The sequence below is a fragment of the Schistocerca nitens genome, chromosome 4, assembly GCF_023898315.1.
Source record: "Schistocerca nitens isolate TAMUIC-IGC-003100 chromosome 4, iqSchNite1.1, whole genome shotgun sequence".
NCBI classification, from domain to species: domain Eukaryota; kingdom Metazoa; phylum Arthropoda; class Insecta; order Orthoptera; family Acrididae; genus Schistocerca; species Schistocerca nitens.
In genome coordinates, this window is record NC_064617.1 from 980,008,640 (window position 1) to 980,036,169 (window position 27,530).

Genomic DNA, 27,530 nt, shown 5'->3' on the forward strand with positions numbered 1-27,530 from the left:
TGTTACATATAACACCTCTTTCCTCACACCTCATTCAACACTACTCACAGCAATGGTGTCCCTATATATATTTCTCCCTTTCCTCACCACAGGTGTAGCTACACTTCACTTGGTTTGCATACCCATCTTGCTTGTAATTTTACATGTTTCTTCTTTTCTCTCTACCCATTTATTTTGAGATAAATTTGATCATATCTTATTGTGACCCTGTACATGATTACTTGGCTTCCTTTCTTTTTGTGTCTTAAGTAATCCTGTATTCCACTTTAGCTAGTAATATGACTTATCAGTATCTCATTGTTGTTAATATTTTTTTGATCTTGAATTACTCATAATCCAAACCGGTGCCAACTTAAGTAGATATGGATGTTCACAATACCTTTTTGCTCTAATTTGGGTGTTAGCTAATTATCAAACATAATCTAAACTCAATACTTCGCTCTTCCCCTCCTCAGTGTGACATCGCTAACAGATGCACATTATATTATCAGGTGACTGTATGAAAGTTACATCCCAGACTGTCTCCCCTGAGTCTGTCTCTCTCCTCACCCCTACCACTCCCTGCACTTATACCTTCTACACGCTTCCCACAGTTTGTAAACCCAACCACACTGGACTCCCCATTGTCGCTGGTTACTGTGCCCCCACAGAGAGAATATCTGCTCTTGTGATCTATTTCTTTCACCCTGTTACATGTAACCTAACCTCCTATGTAAAAGACACCAACCATTTCATCCACTGACCGTCCACTGTTCCTGTTCTTTTACCACCCAGCACTCTGTTTGTCACTCTGTGTGCTATGTTCCTGTACACTAACATCCCCAATTGCTGCTGCTGAACATCTCCTTTCCCAATGCCAGACTGTCATCAAACCTAGAACCACCTTCCTGATCAACATGACCAATTATATCTGACTCTGATTGCTACAAATGTTTACTGTGCACACAGTGCTATGAATTATGAACTTGCAGTTTCCACTGCCACTATGCTTAATAGAACTTTGTATGCTAAACTCATGCTTATTGGGTGATTAGTACTTGGACTTTATTCCATTTAATCAAAAACTATCTCATATAAATTTCTATTGTGAATCACATCAGTATACTACCTAGAACTATTACTCTTTGATTTGTAGACTAAGAAGGTAGCGCCAGCATTCCCCGCTGGCTTCCGCCGTATCACCGTCTGCTCAGTGCTCGCTCGGGCCATTCACAAGGTCACAGCATCACACCTGATGTGGTTGAATGCTCTGGACAGGGGTCAGTGGGCATTCATCCCTCGGGAGGGGATGCTGGAAAATACCTTCCTCCTCAACCTGATCCTCGGCAAAGTGATTCGCTCCTGTTGGTCTGTCTACATGGCATTGCTCGATATGTCAAAGGCATTTGACTCCCTTAACCATGCAGCTCTTGGCCCTGTGCTAAGAGCTCATAGTTTAGTGGATGAATTCCTTTGTGGCGACAGTCGACTGCCAGTAACTTCACCAGCGAAGCGCAGAGTAAACGGTCTTTGGAGACTCGAGCTTCTGTGGTAGTCCCGTCTTCGACTTGACTAGTGATACACGTGTCGAGAAATTGTGCATTGTTTTTCTTGTGTTTCTGTAAATATACAAACCATAATAAAAGTGCCTTATTGTAATAAGTTGGAATTTTTGGTGCGTGGACCGTCACTATAGCCATAAAAACCCACATTGGTGACCCCGAGTCGCGAAAATACGTTGCAGTCGCTCGCTGTGTATCACCGGTTTCGCGCCAGTAGACAATGTCGCAGCCTCCAGTTTTGACGGCAGTGCACGACGCCGCAACCGCAGAATGGACTTTCGACTGTGAAGCGCAACGCTTCACCCTGTGTGCCACTAATACACCGGGAATGTTCGTATCTCCCGTGTTTGCCTCGCCTGGCCAGACGACTCTAACCTCTGCCGGCATACCACACCGGGCACTGTACACATCGTCGCGGACACCTTCTACGGCATTCTACGCTCAACAGAATGCCCCTTCAGCACAGGACTCCGCAAACCCCGAGTTTCTACCGCACAACATGGACCACGCGGCTGGCCAGTTACTGGGTCCACATGCACGGCCGCCGTTTAATGTGCCCCCCTTCGCGCCGGTCGGAGGGACACTCGCGCCAACCGCGCTGGACCATACGCCTATCCGTCCTGCCGCCCCGAGTACACCTCGGGCGACGCACCTGCCGTGGTTCCGCCCCGTCACTCGGCGCTCAATCGCGATCTCGCGCCTCTGCTCGAGATTTCGGCTGCACCGGCAGTTGACCCGCCCGCGCCTTCCGCGCCGTGCGTGTCGTGTGGCCGCACAGATTCCGTGCCTACAAGGACTGGATACCACGTCTCGCCTACACAGCTAACGGACGTTCAACGCAACACATCGCCTGCCACTGAGGCACATTTCGCACCAGTGACCACCGTGCAGAATCCCCGTGCGTTTCGTGCCTCTCCTACAGCCCCGCAAACACTGGCCCCCGGCCGTTTTCCGAAGCTGCCGCCGTTACAACCGGACAACCCAGTGACGTGGTTTACCTTGGTGGGCAACATGTTGGACATACACGGTACTGCGGACGACAGCACTCGTTTCGTGTGTTTACTGAACCACCTGCACGACGACCCTGATCTCATCAGTGACTTATTGCTGAACCCACCTAAGAGCAACAAATATGCCTCTGCTCGCGCATTACTTACCGAACGCCTCTCTCGTCCGCCGGCCGATACTATTCACAACATAATTTACGACGAGACTTTAGGCGACAGAACATCCTCACAGCTGTGGCGATGCTTGCGTGCACAGGTCGGTACCGAGATCCTGCCGAACTTAGCGCTCTGGGCATTGTGGTTGGTGAAGCTACCGCAAGAACTACAGTTAGATTTGCTTCCACATACCGCAGCGTCACTCGAGGATAAACTACGGCTGGCGGATCAGGCATACGCCATTATTCGACACAGCCACATTCCCCCGTGCAGCACAGTGTCTAACACCGCCGAGGTTGGTAACCCTGTGTGTATACTTCCACCGTCGGGCGGTAGAGGTCGGGCATGTGCGTATCGCGGACAGCACACGGAACAGCAGCCACCTAGCGGCCAAGACCGGGAACCGCCAGCGGGTCGGCAACAGCCGCTTCTCACCCCAACCGGGCTAGCGCCTGCCCGCCCCGCCTTCCCCCCGCCTGACGCTTCGGCTGGCGGGACGAGTACAGCCGACTCAAGCATATGCTGGTTTCACACCACTTTCAGGGACGCCGGTCGCAACTGCCGTCCGCCCTGCGCGTTCCCAAACGCCGCACGTGGGCCGCAGTAGGCGCCACGACCTGCGGATACAGGCAGGGGCGCCCACAGACATTGCGTTCTGTCAGATCACCCACCCCACGAGGACATCTGTACGCCTTGGATGCAGTTTCGCGCCGGTATTTTCTCGTCGATACCGGAGCAGACGTTAGTGTCATACCTCCCACATTTTCTGTAAAGGACACGACACCAACCAAACTGTCCCTTCGAGCAGCAAATAAGTCGACACTTCGTGTCGAGGGTTTGGCCAAGTTACCTATTGAACTAATACCTGGTAAACAGTTCACTTGGTCCTTCTACGTGGCTGATGTCGAAGATCCAGTATTAGGCATCGACTTCCTTTTCCACTTCGGACTGTCTCCAGATCTTCAGTCAGCCACATTATTGCACCATGCCTTGTCCACGCACATTGCATGTTCAGTCACCTCTTTGGCCCCCCCTCCCCCTCGGCTGCCCGATGACCTGGACACAGCTCCCATCAAGTGCTCTTCATTGGCGGACAGCCTCACAATTTCCACCGCCCATCTCCAGCCCGAACGCCCTGCAGTCGACGATCTCCGTGCTCACAACATTGAACGGAACCATGCCAGATCATCGGCTACGCAAGCCCTCACTGAGGCATGACGCCTCGTACAACGCCTGCCAACGCCGCCACCACCTGACACCGGAGATGCACCTCGTGGAACTTCGTCAACACCGAAGCACACAGCTTCCCTGGCACATCAGGTTAGTGACTCTTGTGTGCTACCGATCCCCGTTCACGATGGCCCCCAAATGAGTTCGCCAGCCAAGCTGAACGCTATCATGAATGGCACGACACACAAAATTGTCACGACAGATGGGCCTCCGGTGCGCCATAAAGCGCGCCGACTGCCACCACATAAACCACGCCTTGCTAAAGCTGCAGTGGAGGAACTTCTAAGGACAGGCATTGGTCGCCCATCGGACAGTAACTGGTCCTCCCCCATACATTTAGTTCCCAAAAAGGACAGCACTGTGCGCCTGTGCGGTGACTATCGTCGCCTCAACGCGCGGACGGTATTAGACAATTACCCGATACCTCACATACAAGACTTTGCACAAGTACTTAGCGGAGCACGCATCTTCAGTGTCTTGGACTGCCGCAAGGCATATTTACAGATACCAATGGGACAGAGTGACATCCCAAAGACAGCAATAATCACACCTTTTGGCCTGTACGAATTTTGTTACATGCCTTATGGTCTCAAAAACGCGACCCAAACTTGGCAGCGTTTTATAGACTCACTTCTTTTTAACTGCACATATTGCTACGCATACCTCGATGACATACTAATTTTCTCCCCCTCTGACAGGGAACATGAACTCCACCTGGCCACGATACAGGACTTATTGACACGTAACGGAGTCGAGATCAATAATGACAAGTCACAACTCCGCTGCACCGCTGTCACTTTTCTGGGGTACACAGTCTCCTCGGATGGTATATGCCCCCCGCAGGAGCGGGTTGACTGCATTCGTGAGCTACCCCTCCCAGTGTCGTTTCGCGAATTACACCGGTTTTTAGGAACTGTCAATTTCTACCGTCGTAACCTGCCGATGGCGGCAGCAATTCAAGCCCCTTTGACTGATGCATTGGCCGGAAAACAAACCTCAGGCAGTCGCCGAGTACCGTGGTCTGACAACATGGTGAGAGCTTTTGAAGACCTTAAATCAGCGTTAGCACGTGGTGCCACTCTCGCCCATCCTTTGCCAGATGCCTGCATCTCGATTACAGTGGATGCAAGAGATTTCGCAATCGGTGCAGTCCTACAACAGCATGTCAATGACACGACTCAACCACTCCGGTTTTTTTCCAAAAAATTATCTACAGCTCAGCGTAAATGGTCAGCATTCGACAGAGAATTGCTTGCAGTTTATGGAGCTGTAAAATATTTCTGCACAGACATTGAAGGAAGGAATATAACAATTTTCACGGACCACCGCCCCCTCGCGGAGGCTATCCGTAACCCCGCTACTGACCTTCCCCCATGCAGGTTCCGGCAAATGGACTTAATTTGCCAATACACAATAGACATCCGTTACATTCAAGGGTCAGAAAATGTGGTGGCTGACTACCTATCACTTATCACTGCAATTTCATCCCCCATTAATTTCGATGAATTGGCCCACTTACAGGACAGTGACACCAAATTGAACAACCTCCGACAGGACCCAGATACTTCCCTTCAGATCGTTTCGTGCAACCTACCGGGCTCGGTCAAGCCACTGTGGTGTGATACATCCATGGGCACCGCTCGGCCTATTGTCCCCCCTGCGCTGCGTCGCCAAGTGTTCACTACTTTACATAACCTGGCACATCCTGGTGCTAAGGCTACTACGCGCTGTAGCGGGACTTTGAATTTCGCCACACTACACTCGTTCCCTCAGATAAAAATATCTCGTCGCAGCGGTATGAGCGCTCGACGGCAGAGAAAATACCAAAATTGTAACCTTTTTTGTTTTCTATCCATTTTCAATTGTCTCTTGATAGCCGAAGATGAAGGCAGACGTGATCTGATGAAGACGTTAAACAAAACGTATTAGCTAGTCTTTATCTGATTTTAATGTGTAGACATATTGTGAAAGTTGTTAAGAAATTTGGAGGATGGAAGTAGCAAAGTAAATTAAATTGCATACAGTATCAAGATGATTTTAATTGGTATAAATTAGTGATTCCTGGACGATTTCAAGATTTCGGAGCAGACTTTTCAGAAGTGAAGGAGATTTTTGAAGACCTGGACGCCGCACGAAAGAAGACAAGTTAACCTGGTAAAGGATGATTTATCTACACCATTTCCCCCTGTCAGTTACATTCTGTTATTCTCTGTTTCTTTTCAGTAAGTTTTGTAGTGGAAATTGGTTTAACCTTTGCTCAAAAACGCCACAAGGACCACCCCAACTATAGCTTTTCTGTAATACGAAGTCCGATTTGCATTTCATTATTTCCTTTTTGCACGGTCATTTACGATTTTATAAAACCCCTTTTTTATTCACTATTTCTTCCCACATTTCCAACCTTTTCTTTTTCTTCTCTTCTTATTTTACTTTCTTTTTTTTATTAAACCACTACAGCGCCTTGTTATAGAACGCTTTGTGTGGCCTGGTGTGAAGAGGGATTGTCGTACTTGGGCTCGTGCTTGTGTACAGTGCAAGCGCAGCAAAGTCAGCAGGCACACACAACCCAGTCTAGGTAAATTCGACGTCCCGAAAGGACGCTTCCGTCATGTACATGTGGATCTCGTAGGACCATTACCCGTGTCGGATGGTTTCAGGTATATCCTGTCCGGCATTGATCACGATACACGTTGGGTGGAGGCAATCCCCCTGCAGGACATCACAGCAGATTCCGTAGCACGTGCATTTGTATCCTCCTGGATAGCTCGATTTGGCTGTCCTACATCCATCACCACCGACCAGGGAAGACAGTTTGAATCCCTGCTGTTTAACAAACTCTGCGTCCTCTGTGGGGTGGATAGGTGCCGCACTACGGCTTACCACCCCCAGAGCAATGGACTGGTCGAGCGGTGGCACAGAACGCTGAAAGCGGCACTCGTGTGCCACGGTGGTGAGTGGTGCGATGCCCTTCCCTGGGTTATGCTAGGAATACGCACGGCTTACAAGACAGACCTCCGGGCTTCACTCGCAGAGCTCCTGTATGGTGAGACCCTAGTCCTCCCCGCAGAGTTCGTCAACGACATAGCAATCGCCGACCTGTCCGACCTCCCCATGCTAGTTGAACGGGTCCGGACACACATAGCCGCTATCCACACGCCTCCTCCACAGCCACATACCCGCCCTCGCATGTTCAGGCATGCGGCACTGGACTCTTGTGAGTTCGTTATGTTACGGGATGACACAGTCAAACCGGCATTACAACCACCCTACTCTGGCCCGCATCGAGTAGTGGCTCGCAGGGACAATACTATGGTCATTCTCGTCAGTGGTCGCCGGCAGACAGTTTCCCTCCAATGCGTGAAACCACCCTGGACGATCGAAGAATCTGTAACACCCCCCCCCCCTCCCCGAGTCGAGTGTTCTTCCATCAGATGGTGACGACCCCGATCCCACACAGACCACCCACCCTCCTGCGTCCCACCATGATCGTATGTGCACCGAGCCTACACCCGAGGGCAACTCAGCGGTTGCGTACGATGATATTCTACCCTCGTTCCAAACAGGCACTGCGTGTGACAATCCACAACCTCAGGCTCAACCTCATGTTGCGTGTGACATTACACCGTCCCAAGTGTTGGTACCCAATATCTCCACAGAGTGTTCCAATGTTTCTCCTCAACTACGCTACTTTTCGCTCCCCCCCCCCTCCCCCACCCCCTGTAGTGCACCCTACATCCACTGTCGACGAAATTTGCATTGCAATCAACGTCTCTGAGTGCCAACGCGACGAGCTTTCCTTGCAGCTCCACGAGGGATCCATCTTTGTCCTCCGCATAGGGGGCACTTCACGTGGGTCCACACCCACGTCACACATCACCATCCTGTGCACAGTCCCTATCCCAAATGGGGTGGATACAGCTGCCATAACCGCAACGTTCAGCACTGACGGGATGCTCAAGATTCGCATCCCCCTCTCCGCTGGTACTGCAACAACATCTCCTGTGCCCATCCAGTTGACGCGCACAGGTCGACCAGTCCGCCCCCCCCCCCCCCTCCCCACTGGATGGCGGACTATACGAGCGCTAGTCCACCTTGCACAGACAGTATGGACACTTAGCACATGCTGCTATCAACCAGCGAGCATCCCACAACGCCACTACACAGGAAGACACCCACATCCTTCCCCCAGTGCTCCGCACTCCCGGGGGGGGGGGGGGGGGGCTCTGTGGCGACAGTCGACTGCCAGTAACTTCACCAACACCAACGAAGCGCAGAGTAAACGGTCTTTGGAGATTCGAGCTTCTTTGGTAGTCCCGTCTGCGACTTGACTAGTGATACACGTGTCGTGAAATTGTGCATTGTTTTTCTTATGTTTCTGTAAATATACGAACCGTAATAAAAGTGCCTTATTGTAATAAGTTGGAATTTTTTGTGCGTGGACCGTCACTATAGCCATAAAAACCCACACCTTCATTACTTCCTGCACTGCTACGATGACGAGCTGATGGTGATAGCGAGCCCCACCGGTGAGAGTAAGGTCGTGCAGCCTTCCAGGGGAGTCCGTCAGGGTGAATCTCTCACTCTCCCCTCCTTTTCAATTATGTCAAAGACTTCGTCCTTCACCAGCTTCCCTCTCATATTGGTGCCCATGTCCTTGGCTGCCATATCAATGAGTTGACTTTTGCAGACAACATCCTGCTGTTTGCCTCAATGCCAGGGGGTGGGGGGCTGCAGACCCTCATAAAAAATGTAGCCAGTTGGGATATCTTGTGATCTTTGTAAGACTTTCAACTTTGTGGATCACAAAATGCTTTTCAACAAAGTGTCCCAATCTGGCATGAAAGGGGCAGCAGGAAGTGGGCTGAAACCCAACCTCCAAGAGAGGAAGCAGTAGGTAATTTTGGATGAGAGCAGCAAAGCAAGTGAGGGAGCCCCCCCCCCCCCCCCCCCCAGTGATCCGTCCTTGGTTCAGTGTTTATAAATATAAATGTCTCACTTTGTCTGGAGATATACTATAAACCCCCTATGTATCACTACTGAAGGCATTGTGAGGACAAGATTGCGTTAATTGCAGCACACACACAATGCTATTTAAACAATCATTCTTTACATTCCATACATGAAAGAAATGGGAAGAAGCCCCAATATGACGGAAAGTATCTTCTGCTATGCGCTTCACAGTGGTTTGCAGAGTATGGATGTAGATGTGTGTGTATTAAACATAAAAGTTCACTTTGTTTGCTGATGATACTAGTATTATGATAAACAGTCCACCAATCTGGAGTCTGATGCAAAAAATTACTTACAGAACTCCTAACCTGGTTAGAAGTAAACTCACCATCAGTACGCATGAGGAAAACTGTTTAAGTCATGTTAAACTCTGATCACAAAACTCCCAAGGGAGATACCTGTTGTACAAGACTGTCAATAAACACAAAGGACATATTGCACCACATTCTTCGGCCTCCACATAGATAGCAGCATTAGTTGGAAACATCATGTCCTGTAACAATAAAAGGCCAGTTTCATCTTTAGGACTACCTCATATATTGAAAAAATCAGTCTCAAAAAGTCCGCTTACTATTGGTACCTCTGTTACATGCTTTGGAATTGTGTTCTGGGGCAATATACTCACATCAAAGAACATTTTCTTTCTGCAAATGGAGGTTATCCAAGTTATGTCCAGAGTTCCCACAAGAACATCTTTTTGCAATCTTTTTAAGAAACTTGGGACACTTGCTGCAACTTTCCATTATATTTATTAGACTATGAGCTTCATGGTAGACAATCCTGTGCAGTATGGAATCAATTAAATGTACTATGATCACAATACAAGAAGGAAGGTTAACGACCATTTATTTATTTTTATTGATTTATTTGGATATTCATAGACAATAAATATTGTATGGATGTTGTCCAAAAGTACATGTAAATTTATGGGAAACAATATGTGCAAAAGGAACACACAAAATTTTACATTAAGTAGTACAAAGAGTAATACATACAAAATTGTACAAAAAAAAATGTACAAAGAATAATACTTGGTCATACAAGACACAGTAATACAACTTTTTATACATGTATACTGCTTATTCTGTTTGCCCTAAGGCTTTACTTTTGTCATCCCTAAACAGGAAGCCCTTATGTTCCCCACAATAATTCAGTAAAGATTTTACCACACTCAACAGCTGTCCATCACATTCAAAAAATTAACAGAAACTTTAGAGGATGAAACACATTGTTTTCAGTTTTGCCTTAATATAAACAGCATCAGAATTATTTATTGGCCTAAATAGTCATTTACCGAGTAAAAACATTGTTCGAGTAGAATTTCTTTAAATTCTACTTTAAATCTGTTTTCATCTTCTAACTTTCTGATGTTGGCCAGCAGTCTGTAGTAGAGTTTTGTATCCTTATGGCTCACAATCTTTTGTGTGTGTGTTCTTTTTGTTCGCCGAGTATGAAGTGCTGTGCTATTTCGAGTATTGCAGTTATGCAAGTCGGCATTTGTCTGAAAATCTACAAAGTGGGCCCTAACATATAAAATACATTTGTATATATGTAAGGAAGGTACTATTAGAACTTGTTGAATAAGGGTTTGCATTGTGCCTGTGGATGATTGTGTTATTATTCGGATAGCCCTTCTTCTGTAACAGAAAGATTTGTTTTAGACGGCAAGTGGTGAAACCCCAAAATATTATTCTGTATGTTGCAAGAGACTGAAAATAGCCAAAATATGCCATCCTGGCTCCCTCTGCGGTACAAACATTTGCAATAATTCTAAGAGCAAAACAAGCTGAGTGAAGTTTCTGCACAAGTTTCAGTACATGATCACTAAAATTAACATTTTCATCTACATGAATCCACAGCAATTTTGTTGATGTCACTCTGTCTATGGCCTTGTCACCAAGCAACAGATCAAGATTTACATTTTGACATTTTTCCCAAACTGCCTATAATTTGTTTTATTTGCATTTAATGTCCACCAGTTTGCATTGAACCAAGTGTAGACATTCTTTATTACTTGATCAGTAGTCGTTTGCACCATTTGCTTTGGTGCACCTATTATCTCACTAGTGTGAATATTATGGCCTTTGCTGCTCCATCTGACATGTGAAAATCGTTTATGTAGACAAGGAACAATAAGGGACCTTGAATACTGCCTTGTGGTACTCTATTTCCACTTTTTTTGCATATGATATTAAATTTATCTTGTGGTTGGTTAAACTGACATCAGTCCTACAATCCATGTTCTGTTTGTGATTTCAAAAATCTAGCTCTGGCACAGAAAGGTGTGCAGTATTCCAGGATTTAATTTTGCATTAATTGTCAATTGTTTTTTTCCCTGTAACTGTTTGTGTAAATCAACTATACTTTCCTTTGTTTCATGTTTATGCAGTTTACATTTATATATTCCTTGACTTGTTCACGTCATAGCATGACGCATGCATGAAAGTATCAATGTAATATGTATGTAAAGACAAATAAGTAAATTACTACTTTTATTTACTCTAAAAGGAGAATTTTTCCTAAAACATGTAAAACATACACAACTGACTTCAATGAACCATACTCAACCTTTAATGACATTCATTATGTGTGTAATTTGCATGATTTATTCCTTTGGTACTATTGATTGAAATGCCTTATGCATATCTAAATGGGGTGCTTGTGATAATTACTATGAAACGTGTAATAATTTTGCAAAACAATTTTTTTATCAGTAATTTTGAGGTGTAACTATGTTTCATGATGCAGATGTCATTATTTTGGAAGAGCAGTGGGGTGACTTCCTTGTTTCAAATAAGCAGTTAGATGCAGCTATAAATCATTATATCGAAGCAGGCAAAACCTTAAAGGCACTACAAGCAGCTATGGATGGAAAGCAGTGGAGAAAAGCTGTACAGATAATTCAGGTAAGACTTTTTCAATTTTACCAGCTATGTAGCTTCAGGCATTTTTCATATCATATTATTTAGTTAAAACATGCTAGTTATCATTCCAAACATTGCTTTTGTAATGAAGCTATTTGAGCATAAGAAGATTTGTGAATAATCTGTATAGTGTACACTTTTTTGTTGTTTCCTGTAGGTAATTGATGATACAGAAGCAGTTTCCAAACACTACGCAACATTAGCACAACATTTTGTTTCAATGAGGGACTTCTCAACAGCTGAACAAATGTTTCTTCAAGCTGGTATGTTCCAGGATGCAATAGATATGTACAATCAAGCAGGTAACTTTCAAAAATATTCTGCAGCTTTATACTTTAATATTTAAAACTGCTTTATAAGGCTGTATATCGTATGTTTTCTACAACATGTCCTTAGCAGGTTGCTGTATTCACATGTAAAATATGGTTTGTCTTGTCAGGTGAATGGGAAATGGCTCATCGTTTGGCTACTAAGTACTTAGACTCAGAGAAAGTGTCTCTCATGTATATCAACCAGGCAAAAGATATGGAGAAACAAGGAAAACTAAAAGAAGCAGAGAAACTGTATCTCTCTGTATCTGAACCAGATGCTGCCATCTCTATGTACAAGAAACATCAACAATATGATCAGGTAGTGACACACAATCATTTCCTCTCTACTCCCTCCCTTCTCCCCTTCCTCTCTCTCTCTCTTTGTGTATGTGTGTGTGTGTGTGTGTGCGTGTGCGTGTGTATGTGTAAGAGAGAGAGAGAGAGAGAGAGAGATAATAATATAGAAAAGTATGTGTACCAGTAATTTGTGGTTTTAGGTAGTGAAAAATCTAATATTAGTTTATGTGTAAAACGGGAATATATAGTGATGCAGTATGATGTAAACATCCCCCCCCCCTGCAATTATGAACACATACCCATACTGAATTTTGTGGACAGGATGTCAAAATTATTCTTCCAAATGAACAGGAGATATTGGTGTGTTAGAAGTGAAGAAGAGGCTTGGTAATGGGCCTGAGGCCATCTTTGCTTGTATAAAGCTGAGGTATTGAATGATCAATTTTTAAAAAAAGAAAAAAGTCCTACATCTATTTAATTTACATTAAGCTCACTCACTCGTAATTTTGTCCTGCAGAATGTAAACAATAAGTATGTACAATTTACCACAGTGGTGTAGAGAAGGTTGAAACAAATAATTTGATATTGGTGGCTTGTGGTCTATGAAGTCGGGAAACTACCTCAAATTGGCCAGCAAAAACCAACTGAGCTGCAGCACACACACATTGCACAAGATTTTCAGTATTCTCTCACTCTCTTCCCAAATCTATTAGCTCTAGAGAAGAAAAGAATAAGTCCTTTCTTCTAAGAAATTTAGTATTATTTACTTTTGTACTGGGATAATTTTTTTCTAGAGGCCACAGTTTTCAAACTATTCAAGGAACAAGTATAAAAGTGAATTTCAAATGCACCTGCTTCCTCACCCACCATCAGTCAGGATTTTTAATGTGTTGTTCATGGTACTACCTCCTGTACCTCCTGTACCACTGTACAAAAATTTGTGTCCACACAAATTATTTCCCATTTTCGACCTTATTTAATTTTCATTGACTGAGGTATTACGCCTTCAGTTTGGTTGTGCTTTTACCAGTTGTAAAATTGACGTTTGTGTAAATTTTACCTCACAACTTTGTGAGCTTAAACAGCATAAAGTTAACAATTAATTAATTTTATTTGTCTGGCCTCCTTACTAAAAAACCACCTAAGTTACAGCACATGTGCTTGTAAGGATTAAGTTTACATTGAATTGTAAATGTAATTAGTTTTTGCATAACATTTACAAAAGTTTTTTTTTTTCTTTCATTACGCTGATGGGATAGTTTAAATTAAAAAATTGTAATGAAATAGCTGACTGAGCAACCAGGTCGGGAGGGTAGTTGCAGGATGCGAAAGCTGTTATCAGGTTGTTGGTGTAATGGTTCAGGGATTCCGGACTGGAGCAGATTCGTTTGCCATGAAGACCTAGGCTGTAGGGAAGGGACCGTTTGATGTGGAATGGGTGGCAGCTGTCATAATGGAGGTACTGTTCCTTGTTGGTGGGTTTGATGTGGACGGACGTGTGAAGCTGGCCATTGGACAGATGGAGTTCAACGTCAAAGAAAGAGGCATGGGATTTGGAGTAGGACCAGGTGAATCTGATGGAACCAAAGGAGTTGAGGTTGGAGAGGAAATTCTGGACTTCTTCTTCACTGTGAGTCCAGATCATGAAGATGTCATCAATAAATCTGTACCAAACTTTGGGTTGGCAGGCCTGGGTAACCAAGAAGGCTTCCTCTAAGTGACCCATGAATAGGTTGGTGTATGAGGGGGCCATCCTGGTACCCATGGCTGTTCCCTTTAATTGTTGGTATGTCTGACCTTCAAAAGTGAAGAAGTTGTGGGTCAGGATGAAGCTGGCTAAGGTAATGAGGAAAGAGGTTTTAGGTAGGGTGGCAGGTGATCGACGTGAAAGGAAGTGCTCCATCACAGTGAGGCCCTGGACATGCGGAATATTTGTGTATAAGGAAGTGGCATCAATGGTTACAAGGATGGTTTCCGGGGGTAACAGATTGGGTAAGGATTCCAGGCGTTCGAGAAAGTGGTTGGTGTCTTTGATGAAGAATGGGAGACTGCATGTAATGGGTTGAAGGTGTTGATCTATGTAGGCAGAGATACGTTCCGTGGGGGCTTGGTAACCAGCTACAATGGGGCGGCCGGGATGATTGGATTTGTGAATTTTAGGAAGAAGCTAGAAGGTAGAGGTGCAGGGTGTCGGTGGTGTCAGGAGGTTGATGGAGTCAGGTGAAAGGTTTTGTAGGGGGCCTAAGGTTCTGAGGATTCCTTGAAGCTCCGCCTGGACATCAGGAATGGGATTACCTTGGCAAACTTCGTATGTGGTGTTGTCTGAAAGCTGACGCAGTCCCTCAGCCACATACTCCCGACGATCAAGTACCATGGTAGTGGAACCCTTGTCCGCCGGAAGAATGACGATGGATCGGTCAGCCTTCAGATCACGGATAGCCTGGCCTTCAGCAGTGGTGATGTTGGGAGTAGGATTAAGGTTTTTTTAAGAAGGATTGAGAGGCAAGGCTGGAAGTCAGAAATTCCTGGTAGGTTTGGAGAGGGTGATTTTGAGGAAGAGGAGGTGGGTCCCGCTGTGACGGAGTATGGAACTCTTCCAGGCAGGGTTCAATCTGGATAGTGTCTTGGGAAGTAGGATCATTAGGAGTAGGATTAGAATCATTTTTCTTCGTGGCAAAGTGATATTTCCAGCAAAGAGTACGAGTGTAGGACAGTAAATCTTTGACGAAGGCTCTTTTGTTGAATCTGGGAGTGGGGCTGAAGGTGAGGCCTTTGGATAGGACAGAGGTTTCGGATTTGGAGACAGGTTTGGAGGAAAGGTTAACTACTGAATTAGGGTGTTGTGGTTCCAGATTGTGTTGATTGGAATTTTTAGGTTTTGGAGGGAGTGGAGCTGGAAGTGGGAGATTGAGTAGATGGGAGAGACTGGGTTTGTGTGCAATGAGAGGAGGTTGAGGTTTGTTGGAAAGGATGTGAAGGGTGCCTTTCCGGAGGTGGGAAACCTGGTCATTGGATAGTTTTTTGAGGTGGAAGGTGGCACGCTGTTCTAATTTGCGGTTGGCCTGTAGGCTCTGAACAGCCGGTGTGGATGTGGGAGAGGAAAGATTGAGGGCTTTTATTAAGGATAGGAGTTGACGGGTGTGTTCATTGGCTGAGTTGATGTGTAGGTGGAGGATTAGTGGGTGAGGGCAATGGATTGTTCAGTTTGGAACTGGTATAGGGACTGATGGAAAGAAGGGTTGCAGCCAGAGATGGGAACTTTCTAAGTGTGAGGCCGTTGGGGGTAATGCCAAATGTCAGACAAGCCTGAGAAAATAAAATATGGGAGTGTAATATGGCTAGGGCGAAGGCATGTTTGTGGAGGGAATGTAAATTAAACTTAATGGGGTCGTTGTGGGGTTGTTGTGAGGGTGACATCAACCTCCTGACCCCACCGATACCCCGCACCCCTACCTTCTACCTTCTTCCTAAAATTCACAAATCCAATCATCCCGGCTGCCCCATTGTAGCTGGTTATCAAGCCCCGACAGAACGTATCTCTGCCTACGTAGATCAACACCTTCAACCCGTTACATGCAGTCTCCCATTCTTCATCAAAGACACCAACCACTTTCTCGAATGCCTGGAATCCTTACCCAATCTGTTACCCCCGGAAACCATCCTTGTAACCATTGATGCCACTTCCTTATACACAAATATTCCACACGTCCAAGGCCTCGCTGCGATGGAGCACTTCCTTTCACGCCGATCACCTGCCACCCTACCTAAAACCTCTTTCCTCATTACCTTAACCAGCTTCATCCTGACCCACAACTTCTTCACTTTTGAAGACCAGACATACCAACAATTAAAGGGAGCAGCCATGGGTACCAGGATGGCCTCCTCGTACGCCAACCTATTCATGGGTCGCTTAGAGGAAGCCTTCTTGGTTACCCCGGCCTGCCAACCCAAAGTTTGGTAAAGATTTATTGATGACATCTTCATGATCTGGACTCACAGTGAAGAAGAACTCCAGAATTTCCTCTCCAACCTCAACTCCTTTGGTTCCATCAGATTCACCTGGTCCTACTCCAAATCCCATGCCACTTTCCTTGACGTTGATCTCCGTCTGTCCAATGGCCAGCTTCACACGTCCGTCCACATCAAACCCACCAACAAGGAACAGTACCTCCATTATGACAGCTACCACCCATTCCACATCAAACGGTCCCTTCCCTACAGCCTAGGTCTTCATGGCAAACGAATCTGCTCCAGGCCGGAATCCCTGAACCATTACACCAACAACCTGAAAACAGCTTTCACATCCCGCAACTACCCTCCCGACCTGGTACAGAACCAAATAACCAGAGCCACTTCCTCATCCCCGGAACCTCCCACAGAAGAACCACAAAAGTGCCCCATTTGTGACAGGATACTTTCCGGGACTGGATCAGACTCTGAATGTGGCTCTCCAGCAGGGATACGACTTCCTCAAATCCTGCCCTGAAATGAGATCCATCCTTCATGAAATCCACCCCACTCCACCAAGAGTGTCTTTCCGCCGTCCACCTAACCTTCGTAACCTCTTAGTTCATCCCTATGAAATCCCCAAACCACCTTCCCTACCCTCTGGCTCCTACCCTTGTAACCGCCCCCGGTGTAAAACCTGTCCAATTCACCCTCTCACCACCACCTACTCCAGTCTTGTAACCCGGAAGGTGTACACGATCAAACGCAGAGCCACGTGTGAAAGCACCCACGTGATTTACCAACTGACCTGCCTACATTGTGACGCACTCTATGTGGGAATGACCAGCAACAAACTGTCCATTCGCATGAATGGACACAGGCAGACAGTGTTTGTTGGTAATGAGGATCACCCTGTGGCTAAACATGCCTTGGTGCACGGCCAGCACATCTTGGCACAGTGTTACACTGTTCGGGTTATCTGGATACTTCCCACCAACACCAACCTATCCGAACTCCGGAGATGGGAACTTGCCCTTCAGTATATCCTCTATTCCTGTTATCCACCTGGCCCCAATCTCCGCTAATTTCCAGTTGCCGCCACTCATACCTCACCTGTCATTCAACAACATCTTTGCCTCTGTACTTCCGCCTCGACTGACATCTCTGCCCAAACTCTTTGCCTTTACAAATGTCTGCTTGTGTCTGTGTATGTGCGGATGGATATGTGTGTGTGTGCGAGTGTATACCCGTCCTTTTTTCCCCCTAAGGTAAGTCGTTCCGCTCACTGGATTGGAATGACTCCTTACCCTCTCCCTTAAAACCCACATCCTTTCGTCTTTCCCTCTCCTTCCCTCTTTCCTGATGAGGCAACAGTTTGTTGCGAAAGCTTGAATTTTGTGTGTATGTTTGTGTTTGTTTGTGTGTCTGTCGACCTGCCAGCACTTTCATTTGGTAAGTCACATCATCTTTGTATGTATATATATGCCATACGAAAGCGCTAGCAGGTCGATAGAAACACAAACAAATACATACATACACACAAAATTCTAGCTTTCGCAACCAATGGTTGCTTCATCAGGAAAGAGGGAAGGAGAGGGAAAGACGAAATGATGTGGGTTTTAAGGGAGAGGGTAAGGAGTCATTCCAATCCCGGGAGCGGAAAGACTTACCTTAGGGGGAAAAAAGGACGGGTATACACTCGCACACACACACACACACACACACACATATCCATCCGCACATACACAGACACAAGCAGACATTTGTAAAGGCAAAGAGTTTGGGCAGAGATGTCAGTCGAGGCAGAAGTAAAGAGGCAAAGATGTTGTTGAAAGACAGGTGAGGTATGAGCGGCAGCAACTTGAAATTAGCGGAGGTTGAGGCCTGGCGGATAACGAGAAGAGAGGATATACTGAAGGGCAAGTTCCCATCTCCGGAGTTCTGACAGGTTGGTGTTAGTGGGAAGTATCCAGATAACCCGGACGGTGTAACACTGTGCCAAGATTTGCTGGCCATGCACCGAGGCATGTTTAACCACAGGGTGATCCTCATTACCAACAAACACTGTCTGCCTGTGTCCATTCATGCGAATGGACAGTTTGTTGCTGGTCATTCCCACATAGAGTGCGTCACAATGTAGGCAGGTCAGTTGGTAAATCACGTGGGTGCTTTCACACGTGGCTCTGCGTTTGATCGTGTACACCTTCCGGGTTACAGGACTGGAGTAGGTGGTGGTGGGAGGGTGCATGGGACAGGTTTTACACCGGGGGCGGTTACAAGGGTAGGAGCCAGAGGGTAGGGAAGATGGTTTGGGGATTTCATAGGGATGAACTAAGAGGTTACGAAGGTTAGGTGGACGGCGGAAAGACACTCTTGGTGGAGTGGGGAGGATTTCATGAAGGATGGATCTAATTTCAGGGCAGGATTTGAGGAAGTCGTATCCCTGCTGGAGAGCCACATTCAGAGTCTGATCCAGTCCCGGAAAGTATCCTGTCACAAATGGGGCACTTTTGTGGTTCTTCTGTGGGAGGTTCTGGGGATGAGGAAGTGGCTCTGGTTATTTGCTTCTGTACCAGGTCGGGAGGGTAGTTGCGGGATGCGAAAGCTGTTTTCAGGTTGTTGGTGTAATGGTTCAGGGATTCCGGACTGGAGCAGATTCGTTTGCCACGAAGACCTAGGCTGTAGGGAAGGGACCGTTTGATGTGGAATGGGTGGCAGCTGTCATAATGGAGGTACTGTTGCTTGTTGTTGGGTTTGATGTGGACGGACGTGTGAAGCTGGCCGTTGGACAGATGGAGGTCTTCGTCAAAGAAAGTGGCATGGGATTTGGAGTAGGACCAGGTGAATCTGATGGAACCAAAGGAGTTGAGGTTGGAGAGGAAATTCTGGAGTTCTTCTTCACTGTGAGTCCAGATCATGAAGATGTCATCAATAAATCTGTACCAAACTTTGGGTTGGCAGGCCTGGGTAACCAAGAAGGCTTCCTCTAAGCGATCCATGAATAGGTTGGCGTACGAGGAGACCATCCTGGTACCCATGGCTGTTCCCTTTAATTGTTGGTATGTCTGACCTTCAAAAGTGAAGAAGTTGTGGATCTGGATGAAGCTGGCTAAGGTAATGAGGAAAGACGTTTTAGGTAGGGTGGCAGGTGATCGGCGTGAAAGGAAGTGCTCCATCGCAGCGAGGCCCTGGACGTGCGGAATATTTGTGTATAAGGAAGTGGCATCAATGGTTACAAGGATGGTTTCCGGGGGTAATAGATTGGGTAAGGATTCCAGGGATTCGAGAAAGTGGTTGGTGTCTTTGATGAAGAATGGGAGACTGCATGTAATGGGTTGAAGGTGTTGATCTACGTAGGCAGAGATACGTTCCGTGGGGGCTTGGTAACCAGCTACAATGGGGTGGCCGGGATGATTGGGTTTGTGAATTTTAGGAAGAAGGTAGAGGTGCGGGGTGTCGGTGGGGTCAGGAGGTTGATGGAGTCAAGTGAAAAGTTTTGTAGGGGACCTAAAGTTCTGAGGATTCCTTGAAGCTCCGCCTGGACATCAGGAATGGGATTACCTTGGCAAACTTTGTATGTGGTGTTGTCTGAAAGCTGACGCAGTCCCTCAGCCACATACTCCCGACGATCAAGTACCACGGTCGTGGAACCCTTGTCCGCCGGAAGAATGACGATGGATCGGTCAGCCTTCAGATCACGGATAGCTTGGGTTTCAGCAGTGGTGATGTTGGGAGTAAGATTAAGGTTTTTTAAGAAGGATTGAGAGGCAAGGCTGGAAGTCAGAAATTCCTGGAAGGTTTGGAGAGGGTGATTTTGAGGAAGAGGAGGTGGGTCCCGCTGTGACGGAGGACGGAACTCTTCCAGGCAGGGTTCAATCTGGATAGTGTCTTGGGGAGTTCGATCATTAGGAGTAGGATTAGGATCATTTTTCTTCGTGGCAAAGTGATATTTCCAGCAGAGAGTACGAGTGTAGCACAGTAAATCTTTGACGAGGGCTGTTTGGTTGAATCTGGGAGTGGGGCTGAAGGTGAAGCCTTTGGATATGACAGAGGTTTCGGATTGGGAGAGAGGTTTGGAGGAAAGGTTAACTACTGAATTGGGGTGTTGTGGTTCCAGATTGCGTTGATTGGAATTTTTAGGTTTTGGAGGGAGTGGAGCTGGAAGTGGGAGATTGAGTAGATGGGAGAGACTGGGTTTGTGTGCAATGAGAGGAGGTTGAGGTTTGCTGGAAAGGTTGTGAAAGGTGCCTTTCTGGAGGTGGGAAACCTGGAGATTGGATAGTTTTTTGAGGTGGAGGGTGGCATGCTGTTCTAATTTGCGGTTGGCCTGTGGGAGGATGCTCTGAACAGCCGGTGTGCATGTGGGAGACGAAAGATGACAGAAAAGATTTCAAAACGCAACAGTGACAATAACAAACGTAATTGTTGGGTTCAAATTAATGATATGAATATAATAGAGTGAAACATTCCACGTGGGAAAAATATATCTAAAAACAAAGATGATGAGACTTACCAAACAAAAGTGCTGGCATCGAACTCCGAAAGACACTATCCAAATTGAACCCTGCCTGGAAGAGTTCCGTCCTCCGTCACAGCGGGACCCACCTCCTCTTCCTCAAAATCACCCTCTCCAAACCTTCCAGGAATTTCTGACTTCCAGCCTTGCTTCTCAATCCTACTTAAAAAACCTTAATCCTACTCCCAACATCACCACTGCTGAAGCCCAAGCTATCCATGATCTGAAGGCTGACCGATCCATCGTCATTCTTCCGGCGGACAAGGGTTCCACGACTGTGGTACTTGATCGTCGGGAGTATGTGGCTGAGGGACTGTGTCAGCTTTCAGACAACACCACATACAAAGTTTGCCAAGGTAATCCCATTCCTGATGTCCAGGCGGAGCTTCAAGGAATCCTCAGAACTTTAGGCCCCCTACAAAACCTTTCACCTAACCTCCTGACCCCACCGACACCCCACACCTCTACCTTCTACCTTCTTCCTAAAATTCACAAATCCAATCATCCCGGCCGCCACATTGTAGCTGGTTACCAAGCCCCCACAGAACGTATCTCTGCCTACGTAGATCAACACCTTCAACCCATTACATGCAGTCACCCATCCTTCATCAAAGACACCAACCACTTTCTCGAACGCCTGGAATCCTTACCCAATCTATTACCCCCGGAAACCATCCTTGTAACCATTGATGCCACTTCCTTGTACACAAATATTCCGCACGTCCAGGGCCTCGCTGCGATGGAGCACTTCCTTTCACGCCGATCACCTGCCACCCTACCTAAAACCTCTTTCCTCATTACCTTAGCCAGCTTCATCCTGACCCACAACTTCTTCACTTTTGAAGGCCAGACATACCAACAATTAAAGGGAACAGCCATGGGTACCAGGATGGCCCCCTCGTATGCCAACCTATTCATGGGTCGCTTAGAGGAAGCCTTCTTGGTTACCCAGGCCTGCCAACCCAAAGTTTGGTACAGATTTATTGATGACATCTTCATGATCTGGACTCACAGTGAAGAAGAACTCCAGAATTTCCTCTCTAACCTCAACTCCTTTGGTTCCATCAGATTCACCTGGTCTTACTCCAAATCCCATGCCACTTTCCTTGATGTTGACCTCCATCTGTCCAATGGCCAGCTTCACACGTCCGTCCACATCAAACCCACCAACAAGGAACAGTACCTCCATTATGACAGCAGCCACCCATTCCACATCAAACGGTCCCTTCCCTACAGCCTAGGTCTTCGTGGCAAACGAATCTGCTCCAGTCCAGAATCCCTGAACCATTACACCAACAACCTGAAAACAGCTTTCACATCCCGCAACTACCCTCCCGACCTGGTACAGAAGCAAATAACCCGAGCCACTTCCTCATCCCCTCAAACCCAGAACCTCCCACAGAAGAAACACAAAAGTGCCCCAGTTGTGACAGGATACTTTTTGGGACTGCATCAGACTCTGAATGTGACTCTCCAGCAGTGATACGACTTCCTCAAATCCTGCCCTGAAATGAGATCCATCCTTCATGAAATCCTCCCCACTCCACCAAGAGTGTCTTTCCGCCGTCCACCTAACCTTTGTAACCTCTTAGTTCATCCCTATGAAATCCCCAAACCACCTTCCTTACCCTCTGGCTCCTACCCTTGTAACCGCCCCCGGTGTAAAACCTGTCCAATTCACCCTCCCACCACCACCTACTCCAGTCCTGTAACCCGGAAGGTGTACACGATCAAACACAGAGCCACGTGTGAAAGCATCCACTTGATTTACCAACTGACCTGCCTACACTGTGAAGCTTTCTATGTGGGAATGACCAGCAACAAACTGTCCATTCGCATGAATGGACACTGGCAGACAGTGTTTGTTGGTAATGAGGATCACCCTGTGGCTAAACATGCCTTGGTGCACGGTCAGCACATCTTGGCACAGTGTTACACCGTCCGGGTTATCTGGATACTTCCCACTAACACCAACCTGTCAGAACTCCGGAGATGGGAACTTGCCCTTCAGTATATCCTCTCTTCTCGTTATCCGCCAGGCCTCAACCTCCGCTAATTTCAAGTTGCTGCCGCTCATACCTCACCTGTCTTTCAACAACATCTTTGCCTCTGTACTTCCGCCTCGACTGACATCTCTGCCCAAACTCTTTGCCTTTACAAATGTCTGCTTGTGTCTGTGTATGTGCGGATGGATATGTGTGTGTGTGTGCGAGTGTATACCTGTCCTTTTTTCCCTCTAAGTTAAGTCTTTCCGCTCCCGGGATTGGAATGACTCCTTACCCTCTCCCTTAAAACCCACATCCTTTCGTCTTTCCCTCTCCTTCCCTCTTTCCTGACGAAGCAACCATTGGTTGCGAAAGCTAGAATTTTGTGTGTATGTATGTATTTGTTTGTGTTTCTATCGACCTATTGGGTAACAGAAATTCTGACCCAAGCTACTCCAGCATGCTCAAAGTTCATAAATGTAAAGAAGAGTTCCTAGCTTTATTTCAGAGATGTAGAAGTGGAGAATTCCTCTGTGCTGTCTTCCCACTTCCAATCCACTCCTCTGTGTCATCGTTCTCTGTACACAATTTATTCCCCTTGCTTGTGACCAGAATGAGCTCATTGATGCCACATTGTGCATTGTCCTCGATGTTGAGTGTTCATCGGAGGTGAGGGTATCATCTGGAGTGCCCCAGGGAAGTGTGGTAGGTCCGCTGTTGTTTTCTATCTACGTAAATGATCTTTTGGATAGGGTGGATAGCAATGTGCGGCTGTTTGCTGATGATGCTGTGGTGTACGGGAAGGTGTCGTCTTTGTGTGACTGTAGGAGGATACAAGATGACTTGGACAGGATTTGTGATTGGTGTAAAGAATGGCAGCTAACTCTAAATATAAAAAAATACAAATTAATGCAGATGAATAGGAAAAAGAATCCCATAACATTTGAATACTCCATTAGTAGTGTAGCGCTTGACACAGGCACGTCGATTAAATATTTGTGCGTCACATTGCAGAGCGATATGAAGTGGGACAAGCATGTAATGGCAGTTGTGGGGAAGGCGGATAGTCGTCTTCGGTTCATTGGTAGAATTTTGGGAAGATGTGGTTCATCTGTAAAGGAGACCATTTATATAATACTAATACGACCTATTCTTGAGTACTGCTTGAGTGTTTGGGATCCCTATCAGGTCGGATTGAGGGAGGACATAGAAGCAGTTCAGAGGCGGGCTGCTAGATTTGTTACTGGTTGGTTTGATCATCACGTGAGTGTTACGGAAATGCTTCAGGAACTCGGGTGGGAGTCTCTGGAGGAAATGAGGCGTTCTTTTTGTGAATCGCTACTGAGGACATTTAGAGAACCAGTATTTGAGGCTGACTCCAGTACAATTTTACTGCCGCCAACTTACATTTTGCGGAAAGACCACAAAGATAAGATAAGATAGATTAGGGCTTGTACAGAGGCATATAGGCAGTCATTTTTCCCTCATTCTGTTTGGGAGTGGAACAGGGAGAGAGAAGATGCTAGTTGTGGTATGAGGTACGCTCTGCCACGCACTGTATGGCGGATTGCGGAGTATGTATGTAGATGTAGATGTAGACATTCCTATCTCATGCACGTTCTGCGCCTCACTACTATCTGTCAGCCACCATTCCTCGGCACTCTGTCCTGTTCCCCTGCCAGCACAGTATAGTCAGCTGGGACAATGTGCGTCTGCGTCTGCATATATATGTGTGTGTGTGTGTGTGTGTGTGTGCGTGCGCGCATGTGTGTGCGTGTATGGGCATAGAAAGGGGTTGAAAAGCAAAGTTCTCAGTGGTGACTGGCACTGCACAACTCTGTGTCAATAGAGGAGGATTGTACTGCCTTATTTTGATCTCGCGAAATCCACTTGAAACAGATAAGAAATGAAATTTTGTGAACATATTGAAAACCATCCCATCTCATAGACATCCACCTGGTGTAGAATCCTAAAACATATTCAGAGCTAAAATATAATGAGGTATCCCAAACAGAATGACTCCTGCCATAGCAACAACACACACGCAACCACAATCTCTGGCTGCCAAGGGCAGACTCAGAGTCTGTCTTCGGCACTCAAGGACTGTGTGTGTGTGTGTGTGTGTGTGTGTGTGTGTTGTCTGATTCCAATGAAGGCTTACTGGTTTGACAGTCTTTTTGTTGTGCCTCTCTATGACTCAGCATCTCCGCTATATGGTGAGTAGTAATCTATCCTTTTCATAATATTCCCATGCTCGTGAAAGCCATGGACAAGGTAATTAAGTGGATGCAGTATTTCTTGATTTCCAATAAACATTTGATTTGGTACCAAACCAATGATTGTTAACAAAAGCATGATTATATGGGATATCATACAAAATTTGTGACTGGATTGAGATTTCCTTGATACGTTGCTCTCTTGGAAGGACAGTCATCAAGATACGTAGAAGTAACTTCAGGCATGCCCTAGGGAAGTGTGTTGGAACCTTAGTTGTTTATATTGTATATTAATGTCCCAGCAGCAGTGTTATTAGTAACCTCAACTTTTTACAGATGGTGCAGTTGTATTTATTGAAGTACTATCCGGGAAGAGCAGCACAAATACTAAGTCAGATCTTTATGAGATTTCAAGGGTTTTCAAAAGATTGGTAGCTTATATTAAAAAATTACAAATGTAATATGTCTTTCTCCAAATGATGGGAAAAAAGAAAAAGTAGTATCCTGTGACCACACTGTAAATGAGTCATAGTTGTAATCAGGTGACTCCTACAAATATGTGAGCATAGCGATTTGTAGGGATATGAAACAGAATGATCACAAAGGCTCAGTCAAAGGTAAGGCATGTGGCAGACTTCAGTTCATTGGCAGCACAGTGGGGAAATGTGGCTAGTCTTTAACATTCCTTTTAAACTGGATTCAGGTTTGAATTTAATACATTGTTGTAAGGTAGTAACTCATCAATTTTACTTCACTGCAATAACAACTGCTTATAACTAGGCACTGTTCTTGCATGTGAGAACTACTGAATAATGTAATTGGTGTGTTTGCTTTTAACTTTGACTGTATTGTCAAAACCAATAGGAAAGTTTACATCGATATTTATATTATACTGCCTGGTACAGTTTAGACTCACAAAGACTGGTGCATCCATAGCTGCGCACAGACTCCCTCCCATGGTCACTGCCACACCATCTTAAATAACTTTAAAATAATCAGATGTATTTTACATTACTGAAAGTACAGTATTAATAGACTTACAATTAAAAGTTACAATTTTAGAAAAAGTTATGCACATCAAGGATCACCATAAATTATAAAGAGTCTTATGCAATAATAATAAGATTTCAGAATACATTACAATATCTATGTAACATTATGCTGTGTTATATTTTATGATAATAATTTCAGCTAATATTTTAATTATGTCCAAATTATAATGGGCAATTTATTGCTATCATACCTTTAGTATATTTGTGTGAAAAAGTGTTTTGTTTAAATGACCTTTCTGTTCATATGAAAAGTTGCTTCATTCCTGAACACAAGTCTGCCATGAAAATTGTTCTCTTTCCAGACATTCTTGCAGAGCAATGCTAAAATTTGAACATAGGTTTTCGTCATTACCTGTTAGAGCATGACACAGGTGTGAATGATATGGATGTACCTTCAGGTGCCTTTATAACTCACTGACATAATGTGATATGAGATACGTTCAGTTCCCTCCTGCCTTTTGTAGTTAATTCCTTAGGGCTAGAGAGATTTGTTCCCTCAAAATGACATTGGACTATGGTGATGGTCTGATGTTGATGACATTCAAGAATACAAAATACTTTCCTCATGCTTAAATGCTGCTGTCTGATTGGGCGGAAGAAACAAGCACCAACAATCGTTTGTAAAATATGTGTGTGTGTGTGTGTGTGTGTGTGTGTGTGCGCGCGCGCGCTTGAGAGTGAGAGAGAAAGAGAGAGAGGGTGCAGCTGTTTTATGGACTATTTTATTGTTTTGCTGTCTTGTAGCGTCTAAGAACATTATCACTTAAAGACTGATTATCTTCCATGTTTTAGATGATGCGTTTAGTCACACAGCATCATCCTGACCTTGTGCAAACCACGCACCTGCATTTGGCACAGCAGCTTGAGGGTGAGGGTGCCTTTAAAAGTTCTGAACAACACTACATATCTGCAGGAGAATGGAAGAGCGCTGTTAACATGTATCGTAATGCTGGAATGTGGGATGATGCTTTTCGGGTATGTGCTTCATTTAATTAGATTTTTATTTTGTTTGTAAGAATTTATACTAGCTAATACAAAATGCATAAATGCCTGCTTTCATGGATGAGTATAAGGTGGAGGACCCAGGCTCTAATCCTGCTATTGTGGGTTTTTTATTTGTGGGGCAGGGGAGGGGAGCTCTCAGGATTACAGTAATAATTGAAAGATCAGAAGATCAGTATGGTGACCACATGACACTAACTACTGCCAGCCATTGAAGTTTAATTCAGGGGATGAAGCTGCAGCATGCCATGGTTTATTTATTTGATGATCTTATAACTTTAGTACTGTTCTGTGTACGGTAGACATTGGACCTGCCCATAAGCATTTCATACTCA

The 27,530-nt window shown here is 45.6% G+C and overlaps 1 protein-coding gene across 1 annotated transcript in view; it reads left to right on the plus strand.

Moving 5' to 3' along the window:
* LOC126253687 (intraflagellar transport protein 172 homolog) overlaps positions 1 to 27,530 on the plus strand; it is a 305,113-nt gene that overhangs the window by 159,168 nt on the left and 118,415 nt on the right. Inside the window, exons 16-19 of the mRNA XM_049955213.1 lie at positions 11,693 to 11,850; positions 12,026 to 12,170; positions 12,308 to 12,498; positions 26,986 to 27,168. Coding sequence (XP_049811170.1) covers positions 11,693 to 11,850; positions 12,026 to 12,170; positions 12,308 to 12,498; positions 26,986 to 27,168 — 677 coding nt within the window. The remainder of the gene's footprint in view (positions 1 to 11,692; positions 11,851 to 12,025; positions 12,171 to 12,307; positions 12,499 to 26,985; positions 27,169 to 27,530) is intronic.